Source organism: Platalea leucorodia, assembly GCF_965183815.1.
Source record: "Platalea leucorodia genome assembly, chromosome: 7".
Lineage (NCBI taxonomy): Eukaryota > Metazoa > Chordata > Aves > Pelecaniformes > Threskiornithidae > Platalea > Platalea leucorodia.
The window spans coordinates 67125378-67148767 of NC_138829.1; the positions used below are offsets into that span (position 1 = coordinate 67125378).

General features: G+C 36.7%; 1 protein-coding gene across 3 annotated transcripts in view; it reads right to left on the minus strand.

Annotated features, from left to right (window-relative positions):
* ANO3 (anoctamin 3) overlaps positions 1–23390 on the minus strand; it is a gene marked incomplete at both ends in the record, with an annotated part of 222175 nt that overhangs the window by 84665 nt on the left and 114120 nt on the right. For all 3 annotated transcript variants that reach the window (XM_082316697.1, XM_082316696.1, XM_082316698.1), the window contains 2 exons: positions 7736–7807; positions 8792–9004. In XM_082316697.1, coding sequence (XP_082172823.1) covers positions 7736–7807; positions 8792–9004 — 285 coding nt within the window. The remainder of the gene's footprint in view (positions 1–7735; positions 7808–8791; positions 9005–23390) is intronic.

The following is a 23390-nucleotide window of genomic DNA, read 5'->3' on the forward strand; positions in this document are numbered from 1 at the left end:
GAGTACCTACTAAAAGGAGGAGAAAGATTTAAATATTAATCCTACAAAATCTTAAATTTAAAAGACTATGTGCTTGCAGAACTGAGTAAACAATTACACAAAGTAACCATAATGCATTTTTAAGCAATTAGTATAGCCAATAACAATATCTTGCTGATGTATTTCACTTATTAAATTATGTTAATTAAAACATGTGTGGTAGTTAAGAGCTTTTTGAACTGTTGTCACATAAAAAGCTTTATTTAAAAAATCATTAAAGTTATATATACAATTTACAAGCCCAAAGTGACGTGTTACAAAAAGGAAAATTAATACGCTATTATGACTTCAAGTCAGGAAAAGGAAAGTTTCTGAATTAAACTGTTTAGCTTTCCCTAACACCGCAAAAATAAGACAGAAAAAAAAAGGCTGAATTATAAATAAATATGAGAATATTAAATCAGAGAAAAGGGCGACAGCTTGTAATTCTAGACACAGAAACCAAATCATATTGCAATGAAGTCAATGGGAATTTCACTATTCAATTCAGTAACTCAAGGACTTCTCCTTAATTAGGTACATACTTAAATTTAATTAGGTATATACTTATAATTGTTAGCATACCTGAACATATAACTAAGTAATGTGTACTGTCAGCTTGGATCCACACTCAAGTATAAAGTGATTTTAAAAAGATTCAACCATTAATCAAGCGGATAACAGATATCTTCATCTTAGTAGTTGCTTTGTTTTGCTGTGTTGAAATACAGAGCCATGATAAGTAACTTCAGTCTTCATACATCACAAAAACCTATCTACACTTCCTGACATATAGTTTTGCTATGCTTGATGCATGACAGTAAGGGCACTTACAGGATAAAATGTTGGAGGGACTTTCATTTCTGGGAGTCTTTTACCTAACAACGCAGACGCATTTAGTTTACAAATTGATTTCTAGGTCCATGCTTTTCATCTTCATTTTTGGGCCTTGTTAACTGCTTGGCTACCTTTCTTTCTATCATATTTTTCTGAAGGGCCAAGAGCGCACTTTAATTTTATGACCGTCAGAGGATAAAAAGCACTTGTCTCGATTTCTCTGTAACACGCAATCCACTAATATATTTTAGATAACCGTAGTGTAGGACAGCAAACGTTTTTCAATTGAAGTGTGGCATAGTTATGGAAAGGAAAATTAATATAAAAATTACTCCTAAAGAGTTTCGGTTTCGCAGGCATTGATATGATGACTCTTGACTCAGTCCTTTGAGCCTTTACACATTTAGGGATAGGCCTTGTAAAGCTTTAGTAAGAATGAGATTATTGGTCAAGAAATTAATCCCCTTTTGTCCTAATTTTAGTCCTAGAAAAAACAAATAACCTGGAGAAGGATATCACTAGACACCTGGATAAGTGGCATTGCGATAGATTTAGGTGGTCTTATTTTATTCTGCTGTGTACCTGGAATACTATATTGTATACGTAACATAGAAGGTTTTTCAGCTACCTGTGTATGTGTATTTATATACCAAAAACTACCATAACAGACAAAGCGCAGGCTTTTCTTAATGCACAGCTTCTCATGAGCATTCAGACAGTGGTAACCATTACACAGAATATTTCTCATTTTTAAATAGGGAGTAAGGCAGGTATTACTGCTGTTTGGAGGAGTTCAAGATGGTGTACAGAATTGGTACTGGCACATTAAATGCCTAAAGCATTTCGATATTTTGAACCTCAATATTAAGCTCTCCGAAGACTAATCCTTATTACATTTCAGCGAGTGCTATGCTCACAACGGACCACACAGCTTCATCCACGCTGCCAGCTCTCCAGGCGTGAACCAGCTCCAATATGGGAGCCGGACAATTCCCTCACACACCAGGTATAAGGAGAACTGTCCTAATGCAGCTTTTCAGCCATCTCACAACACAGAATAGATGTGACAGCCCTTACCTATGCAGGCATTGCCTAAGGGCCACAAGTATCTGAAAAAATTATTCTTAAAGTCACAATGGAAACATCACATTTCTGTTGAAGCAGAAACTGAAACCGGTTTTCTTGAGTCATATCCTCCATGACCTTTCAAACCCTCCTTTCATGTAAACATTGTATGCATTGCACATGTTATTCTGTCCATTTTGGTTTATCATAACATCAGTTAATCAAAATTTACTTACAAGCACTTCTGTAATCGAGCACTGAAAAAAGTTTTTATCATGCAGTTATTACGATACTTTGTTGGACTGTTAATTTTGGTTCAGGTCTTCATTTCTCAGTTCACTACACTGCAGCACGGCACATAAATAAGGCAGGTTCTTATAGACAAGCTTTGTAGTAATTGGATTCAGGATATATTCAGAATACAAGGTAACTGTTACGGCAAAATTATGAACTACCTCATTCATGACCAAGGTCCTATCTAGGAACGATGTCATGTCATGCTAAGGAAGATGAGTTACTATGCATAAATCCCTCATAATTAACCTAATTTAGAAAGAAAAAACAGAATTGAAAAGAGAATAAATAGATTAGTGTTGTTTTACTTGCTAACGAGTATTGGCTTTATTTGCCAAATAACTTAAAATTTGATACTCATTATATCTAAATCCTGAATACCAATTTCTATTGATTATATTATCCATTACTCATTTTTTTACATCTTATTTGAAATGAAATATTTCAGGCTGACAGCGGAGGGCAGATTCTCTCATGATCCTCTGCCATTTCTGACTGTAGGATCTGCAGAAAGCTAGCCATATGATTATTTGTGCTAGAATGAGCAAATTGGATTTTTAAGTTAACAAGCAGACTATCAGATTCACAAGTCTTTCCCCTAGTCTAACTGGATTTCCAATACGGCCTGACTACTGAAAATCTTGATGCCTCAGATATATATGTGATAAAATGGATTTTTAAAGGCATTAATCTGTAGCGTAATAAGAAATCCCTTTTGTAAATCTGGCTCACAGTGTTTGGAAGTGAATGTAAAAAAAAAAAGGAAGTGAAACCTGGCAACACTGATGACAGTAATTTTAACAAAGGAAAGGGGATCTAGCAAATGGAAGAACAAGTCACCTATCAGTCCCAATACTGCCACTGTCCTTCTATTCCTTTTGCTAAACCCACAGAACGATTTGAGAAAAGATCAGACCATTCAGTGGAATATTATTTCCTGGTTTTGTGAGCCTTTGCACCTTACACAGTTCTTTTCCACCTGTACCATGCATTAGAAGAGAGCGTTTACCTCAGTTACGTCAAGAAAAAAATTATGCTTCTCAGAAAAAGGGAGTTATTACTGAAATAAAGTAAAATGAATTCTCCTGCAAATCATGTACATTCCCTTCATCTTAACTCAAGAGTACTTTTCAGTTTAACAATAAAGAACTGCTAACTTCTCTTAAATTCAGTCAATTAATTACTAAAGCACACTCAAAACTCCAAAAGGTATGTAGTAACCACCTCCTATAATTTTAACAGAGATTCCTGAAGAGGATTTTTCAACTGTTCATGGAGATAGAATTCTAGTGCAAATAACCTTAATCAAAATTGTTTACATTCAGATTTCTTTTAGAAAAGACGGCCAGCCAAATCTGTGATCGTTCAAAGATAAGGTTCATTCCTGTTATGCATATGATGCCCTTTAAGGAAAAAGAAAAGTATTATTTTAAAAATTTACCAATTACCGTTTCTTTATACGTGCATGTGCACACAGACACCCCCACACCAGTGGAGAAGCTCCTGGATTAACTACCTCATTAGATAACCTTTATGTGGCTGCAATTCTGTCATGTTTCTAGAACTTAAAAAAAAAGTTCTAGAGGAAAACAAATTTTTATTAATGTGACTTTCTGTATGTAGTTACTATATAGCTACTAGGAACTAACTATTCCCCACTTATTTCTTCCAGCTCCAACTAAAGCCACAAGCTATTATTAGTAGATGCGGTAAAGCCAGAAATTCAGTAATTGAAGGTAAAGCTATGTCATTTAAATCCAGCTGGCACAATCAAAGTAATTACTGAACATGTCTTTCAGAAGAAAAACAAAGCACAGTAAAACAGAATTGAATATGAATATAAATATACACTACATTTTTAAGCAAGTATCCACAGACAGAAGACTTTGGAAAAAAAAGTATAATGTGGAATTCCCTTTGAGAGAATTAATATCATATGTCTGAGTATCACTGGTGTGACTTTCAAATGTATTAAAAAACGAATGACACCGGAATTATATTGTTACAGCAATGAGTTGACTTTAACATCCAAGTTCTTGTGTAACACAAATTGACATGTATCTACAAATACAATACCAATATTTTCATTTTTTCTTGTATTTACCTCTTATAAGATCCTGACACTTAATTCTAAAAAAGTATGAAAAAGATTTTTCCTGTTTTGCTAAATCTATACCTTTTAGGTATTTGTGACTACTGCATCAACATGAGAGAGCAGTCCAGGTAAGTCCTGTATCACAGGTATACTGTTCTTGTTACCTGAAATACCACACTGAGACTTAGCCTGACTGTCTCTGTCATCTCACATAAGCATCTCTCCTGTGTCTGGCATCAACGATTATATATCTAGGCAGTAAATACTTCTACTGCCTCTGTAAAAGCTGCTCCAAAGTCTTCCCATTTCGTACTAGAATGAAGACTTGAGGCATCTTTCAGGAAAAATTTCAACTATTACCTCAAGACAGTTGTAACAATGTTACGAAGTTGGTCCTTCCTGTACTATTCAGTACCTGGAACCTCAGTCTTCCACTTCCCTGACACACAGCTTTGGCAGCAGGGTACCAGTTGCTCTGTGGTGGTCTCCCCCATGGTGACAAATCCTACCCTCTAACCTTGCATAAATATTTCTGAAGTAGTCTTGACAAATTGGAATGTTCTCATCAAAGAGCTTATTCAGAAAATTCCCCCATGTGTGTGGTTATAGGATTTGGTTAGCTACTTGCAGCTAAATAGAGTTGACAAAACCAAATATGTCTTGTTGTTGAGAATAAATCCACTGTAATTAGTTTTTCGCTAACTACATTATATTGGTTAGCCAGCAAAAAGCAGGAATCTTTTACTCATTTGATGAGTAAAAATCTTAAAAGAAGCTGCAATGGAGCGGTGAACTGTGAACTCAAGTCCTAAGTGACAAAAGTCACTTAAATCAGAACTTTATATTCTTCTATAATGCAAACATATAGGAAAAGAAAATGCTTTCTCAAGGAAGTAGGAGCAATAACATGATTTTGCTCTGGACTGAACACCAAATTCTACAACAATGCTTTGAGAAATGCAAGGCGTAACGTTTTACTTAATGTCCAGATCCAAGCAATAGGTGATTTCCACCTATGTAAGATCCAAAAACCCTGATCATAAACTTCACTGGGTGGGAATTTCCACGAAGCTTTGGCTAAGCACTGAGCATTCCAGCACGTCTGAAACCTCATAGTTCATGACATATGTTACAGAAGCTCAATGTCTATTACTTTGCTTGAATCTATGGATTCCTTAAATTAAAAACACTACTCACCACCTAAAACTGACAGAGGAAAAAGAACGTAAATCCATAATGTCCTTGATGCTGTTTGTCTGTGTTAGCAGTAACAAAGGTGTAATACCTTATCTTTTTGCTTTATACATCCAGCGATGTCACTAACTAAACAAGTCCAACAGATCTATGGCTTCATCCATAGCCAACCGAAATAAAAGAGAACCTTTCCACTGAAGTCTTTTATCTGACGCCTGTTAATTCCCTTCTTACAAGAATGATAGTTTGTCTATGGACACAATTCTGGAAGGAGAAAGCCATTTGGCCTATTTTATGTACAGTTCCATGATGCTGCCTAATTAAAAATTCACCACATTCACTTAATTCAGCATTCTTTCATGTTCTCAGGAGAGCAATCTGAAAAGGTTCACTAAGAAGATGATACCCATTAATCAGCCTATTTTGCAAACTCCATCAACGTGCCAGAGTACCGACTAAAGCATGCAGCAGTGCTGCATTGTTTTCACCTATTGTTTTCACCTATTTGGTGATCAAAGTTCAAGCAGCAATATTCCTTCCCCCCCCAATTCAGGATAAAATCAAAAATTTTAGTCTTGGAGCCATCAAGCGCAAAGAAACTGTATTTTGAAGGCTTACAGAAAGGCCATTTTTTTAAATGCACTTTTAACTGTCCCCGATTTCTCTTTGTGAGCCTAACTGATAATGCTGATTTTTATCTAAGACAATTCTTACTACTGACTCCTGGGATTTATTTAGAGATACTGTTTCCTTTCTTGCTTGCAGCTGAACATCCTAACCAATTACTCTTCTGTAAATAAAGAATAACTTCATAGATTTCAGTGATCTGATTTGGGATTGACTCAATTAACACAGGCAAATTAATGAATCAAGTTAGCAAAGGGCTACTATCTAAATATTTCTTCTGTCCCTTCAAAGAGCATAGTTGTAGTCAGAAAAGGAGAAACATCCATACCAAAGTTTAATACAATTTTGAGCTGATGCGACTCAATCTATCTTTTCCTCAATCACTGAGCCCTCCATGTTTCTTTTCAGGTTAAAACTAGGTGGTGTGAATGAAAAACAGCACATCACTTACTATGAGAAAGAATTGCTGCTGCCATACATAAATATGCAATAATATCAGCATGTGTATGTGTAAGCAAATAGTAAAAAATATAACAGGATATTTAAAAAAAAAAAAAATGACGCTAATTGTAACAGTACCCATATCTTATAGTACCCGTGCTTGCCTTGCTTCAACTGGAATCTTACAGAGACACGTGATTTTCTTATACAATCTTCATGCCAAATTTTTGGTCTGTGTCATGACTTTGGAACATTTTGATTTTGTTTTGGAGGAAGTATCAATTTCACTCACATTTCCAGTAGCTACCTCTTTAGAAGACCTTGAAGAGCCTCTTATCTATCATATATTTTGGGCATCAAGAAAAATCAATGCTAAAACATATGAGAGGTGAGCAGAAATAGCTTTCTGAAAGCAGCGCTCTCTCCTTCAGCATGAAGATACGATTTCTAGTTTGATGCTACATTGACTGTGAGCAAAAAGATCTTTCACAGCAGTTGTGCAAGGTGCAGCAATATCTGTGTGTACTTCAGATGGGTAATATACGGCCAGGGAATTTAAAATTTAATTAATTTTGGAACTTGCAAATTACTACTTGTGTGTGTATATACAGACTCATTTTGCAGTTGCAAGGATGGGATTATTCTAAGAATAACTCCTTTCCTACTTTCTTTGACTTTAATTAAAGTATCCAAATGACATTAATGCAAGTACCAATATGCCCCAATTACAGCTATTTTTCTGCGTTACTTTTTTTTTTCCCCCAGATTGGAACACTTTTTATACGTGAATATCTAAAGCAAAAACAACAACGTAACAACTGCAGCTGTGACAATACTGAATAACATGACTACACAGGAATAATAATAACTATTTCAAAGGAATTTCAAATACATCCATCCAAGTGATTGTATTATGAAGGATTGTTATGGGAAAAGGTTACACTGAATGTATGAAGAAGTTACTTCTCTGTCTTTAGTCTCTATTTACTGTTAGTCTAAAAGGTGAGAAAGTGTCAGGAAATTTATGACAGCACGTATTTCTTAAGTCACATTTAGTCTCCTCTTTCAAAAAACCTGGCAGTTCTGCCTTTCCGCACTTAAATACTGCAAGTGTAATTGAAGAATCATTAATTTATTATTATTTCAGTTGGGACACAAACTTACCTAAAAATGGATCACTGTATTCTGTATTAGACAGCTTAAGCAAGTTGTTTTCCAAAGTCTCCATCACTTTAGCTGGAATAAATGCAATATTCATATCAGCATTCGCATGTATTTTGTAAATAAAAGATACACTTTTTAAAGCTGTCAGTGACTCAAATGAAAAATTTTAGGCTGAAATTGCAAAGAGCTCTTTCCATTGGTGGAAAAAACAATAAGATTGCTTTAATAAAGACTTTCACTCTATTCCTGAGAGAAGTTTAACTTGGTGAAAGAACTTACTAGAGTAATAATTACTGCCTATCAACATTAAGGAAGGACTTATCAAAATTTAGTAGCAGAAGCCAGCGAGTTAATTTATTCTATAAAGGTTCACACACAGTTGGCAATAGTGTACGGCAACAGCTGGCAACAGGTGACACACACAGTGACTGGGATCTCCAACTGGACTAGTCTCTCTGTTAAGGCATGTTTATCTGTTAAAATAGAAATCCTAAAATAAAAGTAGCTCCTTTTTCCAACACAAGCTAAAATTCATAGGGATTTTCTCCCTTTTCTCTTATTCTCTCCATACCACTCTTCCCTGATCCTGCTATTCATGAATGAATGCATCTGTTCCTACACGTTCATACTTAAAGACATTTCTTGCAAAAAGCCTAATATTAATTTTTTTCTCTCTCTCTCCTAAGAGAGACTACAGAAACCTTCATGTTCTTCCCCAGCATACAGGAGCACTTTCTTGTCTTGTTTTCTGTGAGAAGGAAATAATCTTGTAATTCAGAAAAATAAAATAAGAATTAGTTTAAGCCTCACTTCAAACATTATAGAGATTCACTCAAGAACTCGGTACCATGGTTCTTCTAGCCGTTCTGTGCAAAAACATCTCTCCAACAAACCGTAGATATCTAAACAAATCAAAGCTTATCAGATGTCCCTATAATTTAATGAAAGATGCTAAAAAATTATATCTAAGACACCACAGAACTTCAAATGATATTCCCACAGATCCCTTCCATTCCCAGTGGTGGAACAAGCTCCTGAAAGAGAAAAACCTCCTACCTCGTTCTGACACTGCATCCACTGTAGCTGTAGATGTCCCTGCACTTAGAGGCTGAGGCCGGGGCTGTGGCTGCACACGATTTGGCTGCAGAAATGACGAATGCTTGCTCAGACTCTGAGGATGGGTTTGGCTCTGGGCTAGGCATGGCATAGATCTTCTAGAGGGCTTTAATGGATGCTCTTTCACTGTCTCACTCTTGCTTGTATTCATACCTGAAAAAGCCAAAAGAAAAAGAACATAAGCTCTGCCATATTAGGCAATGACAAAGAAAGACGGCCAATTATGAAAACTCAAGGTGATTCATCCACTTAATAAGCAACTCTCCAACTAAACAAAAATGTTTAAAATATTTAAAGTTCAAAGAATTATATGAATTTGGGAACAAAATCCAGGAATTGTTCACCTACCCTTCCATCAACATCTCACAATTCGAATTCACAATATTCTAAACCTGATGATTCTGTGGTACGTATGCCATACGGTCATTTGGAAGCAAACGACAGCACCTAGTGTCATCTACATCACGACTGCTAAACAAAATTTTAATTCAGTGGTAGAAATGAATAAAACCCTTCACACAAGTAAACAAACAAAAAAATGAAATACAAGCAAAAGATGTTCACAAGCTTCCTGAAGGATTCACGAACACCTTCTCCTTTGAAATGCAGTGGTTTGTGAATTCTGATGAATCTATTAGCTGTTTCTAGTTTTCCTTCTGGGACACATGCCAGTCTTGAGTTTTCACGTGTGTTGCTTGGCTTTAGGTTCAGTTGCCTACATACAGACAGGCACCAGTCAACTGTGTGGTATCAGTGAAAACGTTTGAAAAATCAGACTGTTAATTTAAGTGACAAATGTGATTTGGGGATCCCTGTTTTCAGTGCACCATTTTAAAAATGACACAAAATTCTTTCTCTGTTCTGAGTTTCTCCCATCTTAACATTACAACTCCGTGTTTCCAAAATATATCTCACAATTTTTTTATAATTAGCATGGTCTCTATTGTATCTCCTTGTTGGTGACGGAACAAACTTAATGTAATAACTGCTTATATTGCCTGTCCACAAACAAGAGATTGGCTACATTTCCTAAACTTGTGCTTACAGTATCAGGCATTAAGAATTAAGACTGCTCTATTAATATACTGAGCAGCTATCCCAGCTGCGTCCCCTCCCAGCCTCCTGCCCACCCCAGCCCGCTCGCTGCAGGGCAGAGCGGGAAAAAGAGGCAGCCGTGATGCTGCGCAAGCCCTGCTCAGCAATAATCAAAACACTGGGGTGTTTTCAACGCTGTTTTAGTCACAGAACCAAAACACAGCACCATACAGGCAGCTACGAAGAAAACTAACTCTATCCCAGCCAGACCCAGTAGACACATTCAGAAGTTAATGCCAGAAATTTTTGCTACTGTCTTGTTCAAACGCCTCAGGTTGTTCCGCAAAGAACGTGACCTCTGCAAGCCTGCTGCCTTTCCTGCCCAAGTGAACTCTATGCAAACGCGCCACAGAAGAAAAATACAGTCCCCAAAATATCTGGGAAATCTTTATGTCCAAGGATGGTCACATAAATGAAGATTACAAATATACGTTAATATTCACCTCTAGCAAGAATATAAGGCAGAGGAAAAAAAACCTCAAAATATCTATAGTTTCAATGCCAAGGAAAATTAAATACATGGGTTCTGCTACGAAGAGCGCTAAAGCCTCCTGTCTCTACAGGATCAGCAGCTCTGTGATTGCTGTACACAGTGTCAAATATCCTGCGAAGATTAGCGTAGAGAGTCTGTTTTACTACTCTATTTCTCTGCTTGACAGCACAATTTACTCTGCAGCACGTTCTTATAAATCGTAGTCTTTTAGCGATGTATATTACCTCTCTCCAACTGTGCTAGAAAGAAATACGTAACCTAAACATTTCTGCTGCTTGGAGCACCACGAACTTCCAAGGAATTTTCCTCATCAAAATGTGTGCCACTTGGAGAAGGATGTCACACTCAGCAAGTCTCTCTCAGCTAGGTCTCAGCATAGGAGTCCACAAAGATGGTCCTTTCATTAGCAGGAAACTCCCCATATGGAAATCTAACAGCTAAGGTTTAAAAGGGTCCTTCATTTAAAAACTTCCCCGAGCTCACAGAACATGCTTTGCTTCAATGTAAGCGTTGCTCTATCAAGAAATGCAGACCTTCATTAGTCCACCGAGGACAGTTCTTCCAGATCTGCAGCACAGCATAACTGCTCTTGGTCAGACAGATTAAGTATTGATGTAATATGAGGCTAAGGTAGACAGAAGTAAGCTTCTGCTGCCTCAGAAGGTGCCGCAGGTCTTTAAATAGGTATGAGCAGAAAAGGCTCTGCTTCTCAATGATTCTGAAATGGATCCCCTGTGCCAGCCGAGTACGCAGAGGCACTGGGCTGTGGCACCAACAATACCGTATTCAGAACACAGCAATGCTACATAATATGTCTACCATGCTACTTGCAAGTAGTATTCTTTGTAGCTCTTCCTAAATGGAGCGTTTATTAGACCAAAGTCTACAGCAGTTAGAGATGGCAATGGGTTATATAGAATAATATATAAGAAGATGTATTTTATAATTGTTCTGGATGGCTTTAGCGATCGATTTCTTAAGCAGTGATATGCTGTCAGTAATTATGGACCCACCACATTATTATTACTGTTGTCAAAAAAGACTGTTTCTTGCATCTGTATTGGAGTCACTGTGCGTAGCATGATGAATCACTTTATTACCAAAGAAATTTACGGTAATGCAAATAACACACACTGTCATTCAATTTTAACAACAATTTAAGTGATACATATAAAAAAAGAGTATAATTCTTTTATGAGGCAGTGCCTCAATTTAAAAGAAAATGACTCCCTTTTGCTCTCTCTCACTATATATTCCTCTGTGACATTTCAAACAGATTCCTTAATACCACGCTGCTTCTGCTTGGAGAGAAAGAATCGCAGCAAAGCAACCTCAGAGCACATTTGCTGTTACGCTAGTAGCATGATCTACTTTCATGATTCAAATTTAAGAAGTTAATTCATTCTCTGCTAGTATGTCAGAGTCCAGTACTACAATGTCCTAGTTTTGGTGGCATTTGCTGTTGCATGCCGATGCTTACCCAGCTCTGGCACACAAACAACGGCTGGCTGACATCACCAACAGAGTCACTAAACTGATTTACTGAAATTATTTTTATTCCTTCTTCTCTTCTCCATAGGGGTGTTTTCTGTACCTTTCCAACTAGAACTTTGCTACACAGACCTTGCTTGTTCAGGGATATTTGGATCTGCAATAAAAGACATGTATACACTTGGCAAAAAAAGAATACCCTTGTTTTTCTATTCAAACTGCATTTATTGGTTCTTTCCCTACAAAATATTCCTGTCGGTTAGCACGCGTATGGACATGAGTATAGAAATTTCTCACATTGGAGAAAAAGGTGGTTAAAGTTTATGGTTTAATCAGATCCTGCCTTTTATTTTAGCAGTTCTGCCTTGGAGAGTGTTCTTTCCGAGGGAAAGCTGGGGATTCCTGTTATGTAGGCAAATCCCTACGTGGCTCAAAGCCAGAATAGCCAGCTGTACTACATCTTCTCATAGCTTCCTGGCAGAGCAGGCAGGAAAGATGGAGCTAGAGTAGGATGAGCTTTTCTGATCGTTAAATCAGTCTGCACAATTTAATGCATGTTCAACATTATGCCAATCTAGAAAGACTCTAAATGAAGCCAGCTCTCAGATGCCTCCAGATTTTGGGCATTAGAAACACAAAGTAAAAATTCTCCTCATTCTGTGAAACACAGAAACAGTCGATCATTTCTTTACTATTAAGAGGGGAAAAAAAATTGCATTTCATTTTCTCCTAATTTTAGATGAGGAAAGTTTGACAGCTAGTCCGTATGTATTGTTAACCCAATGCTCAAAGCGCCCTTAGTAAGGCTGGACCTGTGCTAATTTCAAGAAGAACAGGACAGTAACTATTGCCCATTTAATCCAGCATAAACCTTAGCATAAAACAGGAGTAGCTACTATACAAGTCAAATCAATAGCATCAGCTTTATAGAGATATGCTATATAATAATGTCCACGATCAATATCAACAACATGCAGGTCTTACCAACTACTCATGTCATCATAAGTTGTCATCATAAGTTTCCTTGATAAAAATACCGTCTTAATTGTAAAAAAACTTCTGTAAAGCCTTTGGCTTCACATACCATACATCACTAATTAAAACGAAACGTCATTCATAAAACACATTACACGGACCAAAAACCTGATAAATCTAAAATGTTTCTGTCAACGGCATCAACATAATTAGAATCTTTAATCACATAAAATATGAAGAAAAGCTTGCAATGGTATTCATGACATTTAAGTTTAATGTGAAAACATATTTCTACAGTATGAAGTATAAAACAGCTTACTTTTGAAAAGCATTTAGTTTTCAGTACTCAATGGATGTAACAGGTACTTACTGCTAAATAAGCAGCTTACTCTGGCAGCTGCAATCTACAAAAGAAGACTTAATGTAGGATAATTACTCTATTGAATTCTGAGAAACCATAACCAAAAGATATTTAATAATGGAGAAATCATAAATTATTTCAGTAACAGCAGTTTTCTTATCTATCCGTAATACCTCAACAAACACAAAGGGTGTTCAGTTTCACATATTAGACCTGTATTTGAGTAAGTCAGAAACGTACCCATACTTTCTTTTTTTATATAAAAGGTAGAATCAAACTGGGTAACATCTGACTTCATTTTATATTGTTACAGAAAAAAAAATACCCAGCATCAAGTATTCTTATTATATTAACAAACACACTTAAAAAGCCTCATAAAAACTGGAGAAAACTAACCAATTAAAAAGCCTCATAAAAACTGGAGAAAACTAACCAATCCTTTCCTTGAGAAGGAAAAAAAACACCAAACCCAAGACACACTAAACATGGGAGAAAACAGCCTTCAAGGATGAACCCTGTTTCTCTTCAATAGTATCAGTATATCCTGAAAGCTTATGAATCCCAGTTTTCTAAAGGCATTCTGTCAGATCACCTTAACTGCCTTTTCCATTATGAAGTGAACAGGTCAACATAGAATCATTTAAGATGGAAAAGACCTTTAAGATCATTGAGTTCAATCATAGATCGGAGTCCAACATTACTCCTATTAAATGTTTCAAGTGTACCCACTTGAGTGTGTATAATTCCTAGGCTAGACAACAAATGCATCCTGAATGATAGTAAGTCATTGTGATGGGATTTTTCCATTTCATCCCACTACACAAATAACATTGATTTATGAAGATGTTTATGAAAAATAAGAGGTTTAATGAGATCATCAATCATGCCTTTGAAGACTGCTTCCATTAAAAATACCATGATTTTACTTCAACCTTTTGCAATTGTAAATATTGTGAAAAGAGGAACATAAACAATTAAGCAAATTGTAAATGCCTATACTCATGCTAGCTTTTTTTTCTCTCAAGTTAGACATGTGAGAAATAACCTTCAATCCAGAAGCATAGCTAATGAGAGGGAAAGGAACTGGTGGGATTATCTGAAAGTTCTCCAAGAAAACACACACAACAGGACTTAGAAAATATGTGGTTAGTTCAATCAGTGATTATTTAAAAAACACCGAATCCTGGTATCCTGGTTTAATCCCAGTCGGCAACTGAACACCACACAGCCACTTGCTCACCCTCCTCCCCGCCCCCGGTGGGATGGGGGAGAGAATCGGGGAAAAAAAAGTAAAACCCATGGGTTAAGATAAAGACAGTTTATAGGACAGCAGAGGAAGAGAGGAAAAAAAAAAAAAATATAGATACAAGTGATGCACAATGCAATTGCTCACCACCTGCAGACCAACGCCCAGCCTGTCCCTGAGCAGCAATCACTGCCCCCTCAGCCAACTCCCCCAGTTTCTATACTGGGCATGACGTTGGTATGGCATAGCCCTTGGGCCGGTCTGGGTCAGCTGTCCTGGCTGTGCCCCCTCCCAGCTTCTTGTGCACCGGGCCGAGCATGGGAAGCTGGGAAGTCCTTGACTGGTGTAAGCACTACTTAGCAACAACTAAACCATCAGTGTGTTATCAACATTATTCTCATCCTAAATCCAAAACACAGCACTATACTGGCTACTCGGAAGAACATTAACTCTGTCCCAGCCGAAACCAGGACACCTGGTACGAGTTTTCAGAAATGGTGAATTTTTCCCCATAGATCTTGTAAATAGTATCAATGTTTTGCGCAAGCTTCAGTTTCTAATTTTTTATTTTATAGTACTTCATCCATTAGCTTAAGAAATAGAAAGCTATTACTTTACTTATTTAGATAGCCATAGATTTTGATGCTAGATCACCTTTTTTTTTTTTATTTTATTTTGTGTTTCTGTTGAGCTATTTAGAACGAACTACTTCAGTATAACGCTACAAGGAAGGCTTAATGGAACCCTATCAATATCTCAGCTTTTCTTGACTTGACAATAGAGCAGCACTCAACTTTCCAATAGCACTATAACAACAGTAAACACAAAGGCTTAAAAGTCATATTAGCCCTTTTGGCTATAGGCCCTCCATGGACAGTGATTTTCTTTTATAAATAGCTGCCCCTTACAAAAATAAAAAACCCTTTCTGAGACACTGTTTCCCAGGAAAAGTCTCCAGCCTCTGTACTGAAATGCTTATTGTTGGCCAGCACTCAATTTAGTAAGAGATTCAGTCCTCGTGACCTCTGCACGCTAATGCAGTGATGATTTTACATATGCTTCCAGGTCACTACTAAAAATACCAGCTAGGGTTAAAAACAATCCCTAGAGGACGCCACTGGAAAAGAAAACTCGTGAATAACTGGTTTACTATTTTTAAGTTCTATATTCGTGTTTGGGTTGGCATTTGATATCCCCATTAACATGGAACTCTCTTTACTCCCTAGCAACATCATCTTCACCTACACATTTTCCCTTTGTGCCAGTGGAAGCAAACCAATAATGCAACAAAACTAAAGGATGTAAAGAATGCTGAAGACATTCCTCCCATTTCAGTTACGTTTGCAAATAGGATTCTCTTGTTTCTGTAACTCTGCTTGCAAACTCTTTTCAAATAGTCATGGCCTTATTTTTCTCATAACTATACCAAAACCAGAGTAAATAAACAAAAAAAGCCCAAGCACAGACCTACTACAGTGCTTTCCTGGAGAATAAGAAATTGTGTTTCTTCCATTATACACCTCTCATGCTCAGGCCAGTGAAGCAAATACCTATTTCTCTGTGGAAGCAGCAGGAAATCCAACTGCCGGAATTAAAGAATTGCTTGCAAGCTGCACAAACCTCTCCTCCTAAATATAGCAGGAGGTTGGCCTTGCTCCCACATGGCGCCTATCAGGATAATTCCTGTAATGATCAGCTGTAAAATCAAAATGAGGTCTATTACTTTAAACAGCTTTACCTTGATAAAAATTACGCAATTACATCACAAAATGAGAGCAATAATAATAATAAAAAAGAGTATAGACATGCTTTCATTTGTGATTTGGAAGTATATATCTACAAAATGCAGAAAAGTTGTCCCAAATTGAAAGATTTGTAGAAAACCCCAATAAAGTGCCAATACTTAAGGGTGGCTGTATTGAAACATTAGAAATCTGTTTTGGGGAAAATTAAGACATTTATCTCATGAAACCTCTAAGCAGTCCTATTATACCATATGCTCACGGAATTAGGAAAAAATGAAGGCTCCTATTACAGATAACCATGTGTTGGCCCCAATAGCTCTTACTTGAAGTCTTTTAGGACCCTGTATGGTATGAATTGCCATGTATACACATAAAAACTGGTTGTATTGCCACCTAAATACAACTGCATTACCTACTTTGGAATCAATATGATTCAGCCAACTTTTGGATGTTTTCTCACATCCTCATGCTTAACTTCTTCACCCTGTTTTCTTGATTATCTAACACAGGCCCCCAATCTATCCTTTCTGCGTATCTGCTAGAGAACTGCTTTAAGACTTCATTTTCTCATCTTCACCACAAAGAAATAACTTTTAATGAAAGGGATTTTAGTTGATGGATTTTGAAGAGCACCAAAATGGAAAGGTAAAGTTGATTTTTTTTGCCTACAAAAATTGTATTCAAGTTAAATACAAATTTGGATGTTGTTTTCAGTACTGCATCAGTAAAGCAGCACTCATACCAAATTTAACACGTTACAGAATACTGTTCATTTTGTACAAAACTTTGAGACTGTCTCATGATTACTGTTACAAACAAGATTATACGCTTTCCTGACATTACCCATGCTAGAGAGATGTACTCTAAGCATTTTTAAGTTTCTGATTTGCAGGTAACAGCATCCAGTCTTACCTAATTTAAACTTTAATTTTAACAGGATGAAATTGGTGCCTGACTAGTCAATAATACTTGCATGCAAATAAAGCAAAATATTTTTGTATTTAATTGAACATGGGAATTAAAAGGCTTCAGAAGGCTGTTGACTAGTCTGGAAGATCTCCAAAGTTGTTATAAACATATCTGCCAGAAAACATTAGAAATCCAACAAAATATTCTGTTTTCTCCCCAAACCCAATAACATAGTAAATCTCTTGAAGGCTGTATGTCCTCATCAAAGTCGCCTATTCCCTGGGCCTCATTCTTGGAATTCTTCAGAAAATGCTTTTTCACAGCAGCCTCAGGAGACTGGCGCTGGTACAACCGAGTTGATTTAGCAACATAATGAGGCTACAGAAAGGAACAAAGTGCATTATTGCCTTTTAATAGAGCAAGACAGGGCTTAAGTGCACCAAGCACAAAATGAACAGATATCAAGAGGTTTGAGCCAGGTTATAATATTTATTTGCTAGCCAAACAAAACAGCAAACAACTGGAGCAAACAGCCCAAGAAGGCATAAAACTCAAGAAGCTGGTGCTTTTTCTCACTTGCATATTCAAGTGGTTCCACTCCCTCTTCACCTTAGGAGAGGAAAGGACTGATAGCAACCAGCTCCTTTACAAGCAAGATGAATTGTGAAATGTCTTTATTCACCTTCTGTATTCTGTCACTGTTGGTCAGATTAGAAGCCAACAAGTTATAAGGAGGGTCCTATGACCTAATTCAGATTATAACTGATGCAACAATAAGGGTGTTCAGGGAAGATAAAAGGCACAGTATATCACCAAGCCATGTTATTTTGTGTGCTTAACTAAAAAATCAATAGGAATATGATTACAAAGTTCTAGTTTTGCTCAGCTTTCTGCATATATCTTTGCAGAACAATATATAAAAACCTGCAGGAGATCTGCCTTTGGTAAAAAGGATAACATGTTGTGCAGAGCAAATCAGAGTTAAAAAGAGCTGCTCAGTCGGTAGAGTATTAATATCCCAATATTTCTCAGACTTCGGCACAAATCTATCTGCAATTTAGTTCTGTAAGAGACTTGGACAACAAACAAACAAACCTGCATATTACTTCAACTTGTATTTCAATTCCAGAAATTGATCCAAAATTAGGAATGGCTGGTTACCTACATATACATCAGGTCCATGGTGCTGCTTCAGGTCTTGCCCTGAACAGCGCTCAGGCATTTACCAACTTACGAAAGAAGATGTCGCTTCTTTTGGCCATCGTATTTTCAGTCATAAGCAATACTGCTCTATGTATTTTCAGTCAGATCTGGAAAAACTTCCCCCCGCCCCCAGATTTCATTTACAGAGACAGACCTAGTTGCAGTTTATAACAAATGCCAAGCTCTCAGTCCTACGATTCCAATTCAAAGGAGACCTGTGAGTAGGTTGATTATAGTCAGCTGAAAAACTGATGCCTGCAAAACTTCAGCTGAGAACTGCAGTTAGGCAGAAGGTACTCAGGACAACGGCTTGAGTGAGGCTTACAGTATTTGCATTGGAAAAGTGGTGCAACGAAACTGATTAAAAAACTGAATTCATGCCAGCAGAGATTTGTTTGGGGGTAATATTCTGCTATGGATTATACCTGAGTGTACTGGAGAAACACCATAAAACTAGTATACTCAGAGAAAAACCCAAATATTTTTTGAGGAGTATTAGTATATACTTGGCAGATGGATTGGTGCAACGGAAGAGATGGTGGAAAAATACAAATATTATAAACTTTGAAAATAAATGAGTTAAAAAAAAGTAATCAAGTTTAACTTTTTTTTGGTGCCAAATTAAAAAAAAGCAGCTCTGGGAGCATTTTCACATTTTTCAAAAATGTTAAGATGAAGAGAGATCAAAGCAGACGGTAATTGACAGTTTTGCATAGATGGACAATATAGCAGACGTTAAAAGCATTGTACGTTGCTAAAGATGGACTTTTGTGCACTGTGCAGAACGGAAAGCGGAGTCCTGTAACAGGCACTTTAAAAGCTGAGCATGGTAGTGTTTCTTCTGGCCAGGCAGGTTACAGAATACGCAAGACACTGAGGATAAAGCACTGCAGTGTAAAATAATCTATTTTTAAATGCAAGTATAAACACAGCCTGAATGGTTGCAAATAATAAAATACATATAAATATTTACTGAAGGAAAGATGAAATTTGGTGTAAGATAGCCCTATATCATAACAGGTGTATTTAATGTGAAAAAAAAAAAGCATTCTCAGTTTTATGGATGTAGGTCTTTCATTAAAGAGGCATGAAATGGCCCAAAATAAAGATACAACCTAAAGAGCAGTATCAAAGTAAAGGAACTAAGATGAGATAGTCAGAAGAAAACATCTAAGAGCATTAATACGCTGTTTAGATTGAGGTAGTTTAAAAAAAAATTAGCAAAAGTAAGACAAACAGTACTGAGGAAATAATTTGGAGAGGTATCTGCCTTTCTTCCTTCTCCAAGGGAGCCGTTCCATCACAGTGGAACTCCTCATCAAAAAAATTCAGTCAGGTTTAAAAAAAAAACAAAACAAAAAAAATGTACACAGAAAAGAATAAATCCATATGACTGAGAAAAATCTCCAAGCCAGTATGGCAATGTGTTACTGAAAAGTATAACAAAGAGTATAAATACAAGGTAAAAGAGAATATAAGTAATCAATTCCAAAGTTCATAGGTTTGATGGAACCTGTCATACAATTGTGTAATTAGTCACTTTTTCCTGTTGAATTCTCAAAGCCTCACCCTTTTAATTCTTTCTTCATCCTGGTTTTTTTACTTCTGTTTCTAATTCCAGAAATAATTCTAAACTTAACCTATAGCTATTACCTCAGTTATAAACTAGTTATTACCATTTCAACTACTCTTTCCACTGATCTATTCTTCTGTCAGCAAATGGGAGAAAGGCTACATTATTTCTTATTATAAGGAAAAAAAACATGGGAATTTTAATTTTTGCAAGGGATAATGAAAGAACATACACACTCTTATTTTCTAGATCGTGTCCTGCAGTACAGGTGCTTGTCAATAGAACTGTACAAGTATCTATAATATAATAGGTATGTGTTGCAGTTTAAAAAAAAAAAAATTGCATACACAGTTACTGCTTCTAATTTCATCCCTGTGGTCATACTATGGCAATAGAATTGCTAAGATATAGTTAAATCTAATTACAAGTTCAATCAAGGTCACAAGTTCAAGTTCAATAAACACACTGTTTAAATAGATATTTCTAAAAGACAGTAACACAGGCAGGTATTCTTGAACAAAAGGTTAACCTAGTGAGCATGAACAAGGACATTACAAGTTATTTTTAAAGACACTGAAAGTAAAAATCTGTTATTTGAACACTATACTAATACAGTAACGAGGGTTCACACTTTTCCACTCTTGTATATTCATTACTGCATCACTTTTCTAAATCACTTTTTTTTTTTTTTTTTTTTTTTATAACTTGTATTTTTTCTGGTCATCTGTCTGATAAGGGGAAAAGATAAGCAACTCCGCTAGCACCTTCATACTGATTTGCGATTTATACTGTGTAGACAAATGAAAGGGTCTATGTGTTTTCTGCAGGGTGCATTGACCTAATAACTAGTTACCAGCGCAAAGGTGATGTACGTAATCCATCTCTCCTCACATGTGCAGGGATCTGGCCACCATGGCAGGAACGCTGCTCACAGAACGCGACCCTGCAAAGAACTCAGCCACGTGATTCGATTTAAGCACATCACTACTCAGTTATAAACATTTTGAAATTGTAGGAACGAAGTAAGCATATACTTGTGCTGCGCAACCATGTGTGTAGTTATGGTGCAAGTGCTTTTCTTAGTCAAGACTTCAGGGCCAGAACCTAAGTACAGAAACTGAAAGATGCTCACCAACATCGAGCAACAAAACACAACCAGGTTTTAAATGCATTACTTCTATACTGAAAATAAGATGGATATTCTTTGCTAAGTAGGACCTTACAGGCCCCTCCAAGAAACTAAGCTTTACTGTAACAGCAAGTGGAACCTGAAGGTCACAAAATGTTTTCTGAGCTGGTGCTAGATCATCCCACACCACTTGCATCTCTGGCCTGTCTTACAGAAAGCACTGACAACTCTGGGTGAGAGCTGTGCTACTGAATGCCGCAGGAGGGAGAACATTACTTCTAATATAGACCTCTTCGTCCTCCTTGCATTATTATGTAGGTGTTTCTCATAGCTTGCAGCAAATAGCAGCAATGGTATGTACATTTTTCCAAAATATTAAGAAATTACAAAATACGCCAATACAAAATAAATCGATGCCTAAAATCTCCTATAGTTTAAGAGCCAAGAATTTCTATTTTTAAGTTTCATCAAATTTTGACTAACTCCATCCATTTTGACAGCAGGCATATGCCCCAGTTTGTGGTTTTTTTTCCTTTTTGCCAGTTTCAACTAAAAAAAAAAAAAAAAAAAGGTGCTTTAGCTGTTTCAAAAATATTGGAAAAAATATATTTGCTAATGCTGCAAAGAATTCTGACATTTTCACTGAATAGCTATCTTGCCCACATGTTTTAGAATGGGATATATGAATTTGCAAAAGCCTTGCTTTTTAAATGTGCAGAAAAATACACCCACATTTGGTCAAAGTATAAACTCCAAAAAATCTCTACTATATGTTAGATAATTCATTCCAAAGCCATGTGCTTCATCCACTCCACCCTCCAATTTTTTAAACTTGCACACTACTAATTCAAGCATGTTGTAGCCCTTTTGCCCAGCTTTATTGATACATGCGGTAGGGAATTCTGTGCTAAGATGCTGAAAGCACGCTGCTGGCATCCAGGAAGGATGCAGGGGAAAATAAAAAAAGGTACAAGTGCAGCCATATGAAATGGACTGAAAAAGAAATCCTGGTTAAAATACCCTGGAAATATCACAAACACCATGAATACAAACACCGGTCACAAAGAGAAGATAATTCTCTGAGAGAAGGCTTGCTTTCATTAATTATTTTTCATAGCCTCTTCAGATGGCAGGGATCTGGAGATGGCTGGTTGCGTACTGCTGGCTAGAAGGAACACAAACAAGACAAGTAGACACCAGTATGTATTTCCCAGAGAAAAATCTGATCATACTACCCCTATTTCTTTCTAAAATAGAATAACAGGCCTCATGGACAGAGAGGAGCATATTGTATATCCTCTACCATGATTTACTAAGGCTTTTGATTATACTTTATATGGAATTCTGATTTCAGAGACTATGCAAAATTGTCATAGCATGGATTCAAAAGCAGTTGGCCCCTACTCTGAAGAAAGGTTAAAAAAATAGCCTTTTTTCATTAAAACAGTTTGACACAATAAATATATTGAAATACTTAGCATTTCATTTTAGAAAGGAAAAATGGATCACTTAGTCTACAAAGGAGCATATGGGATGGAATGACAGTTAGCACACATCTGATGAAGAGGCATTGAACAAACTGGGGTTGTTTAGTCAAGAGAAGAATGAAGAAAGTCATGGTAGTAGTCTTCAAATACATAAACAGTTATGTATTTGAGAAAGAAGCCAATCGTTCTCCCTGTCCAGAGCAATTGGGGAAAACAGCAATGAGCTCAAGTCACAAGAAAACCAACTGTGTTACACCCTTGGAAAAACTTCTTAACAGATAAGGCTAGCCGTAAAATAGAGTACATAACAGCATTTTTTTAAGAACTCCTTTTTTTCTTGTTTAGAAAAGGTAAAAAAAAAAAAAAATCTGTCAGAAATAATATAGCAATCCTAACGTGTGGATGAGGAATGGCCTAGTGATCTCAAAAGGACCTTTTCAGCCCTATGCTATGAGAGCCCCACTCAGGAGATGCTGCAGTCCTGTTAAGAGGCTTGGGGCTTCTCTGCTTAGGGGGGCTGGCAGTGGCTCAGACTTCGGCATCCTTCAGGAGTGTTGGCATCAAGCTCCTCTGAGTTTGCAGGTTCTTTTGCAGCAAACCGCAAGAGAGCTGATTAAATCCAACAGGATGTGTTATACGATATCTGCAATTAAGGTTGCAGAAGCCATTTATGTTCTGCCTTTTCTGAACTGATTAGCACCGTACAGTCTACAAAAAAATAATAGTAATGGCATATGAAAGGAATTCCAGTAACAACTGAATCAATTAGAGTTAACACAGCATTATATTAAATATAATATGAAAAATATCAGCTATTTACAATTTATGTTCA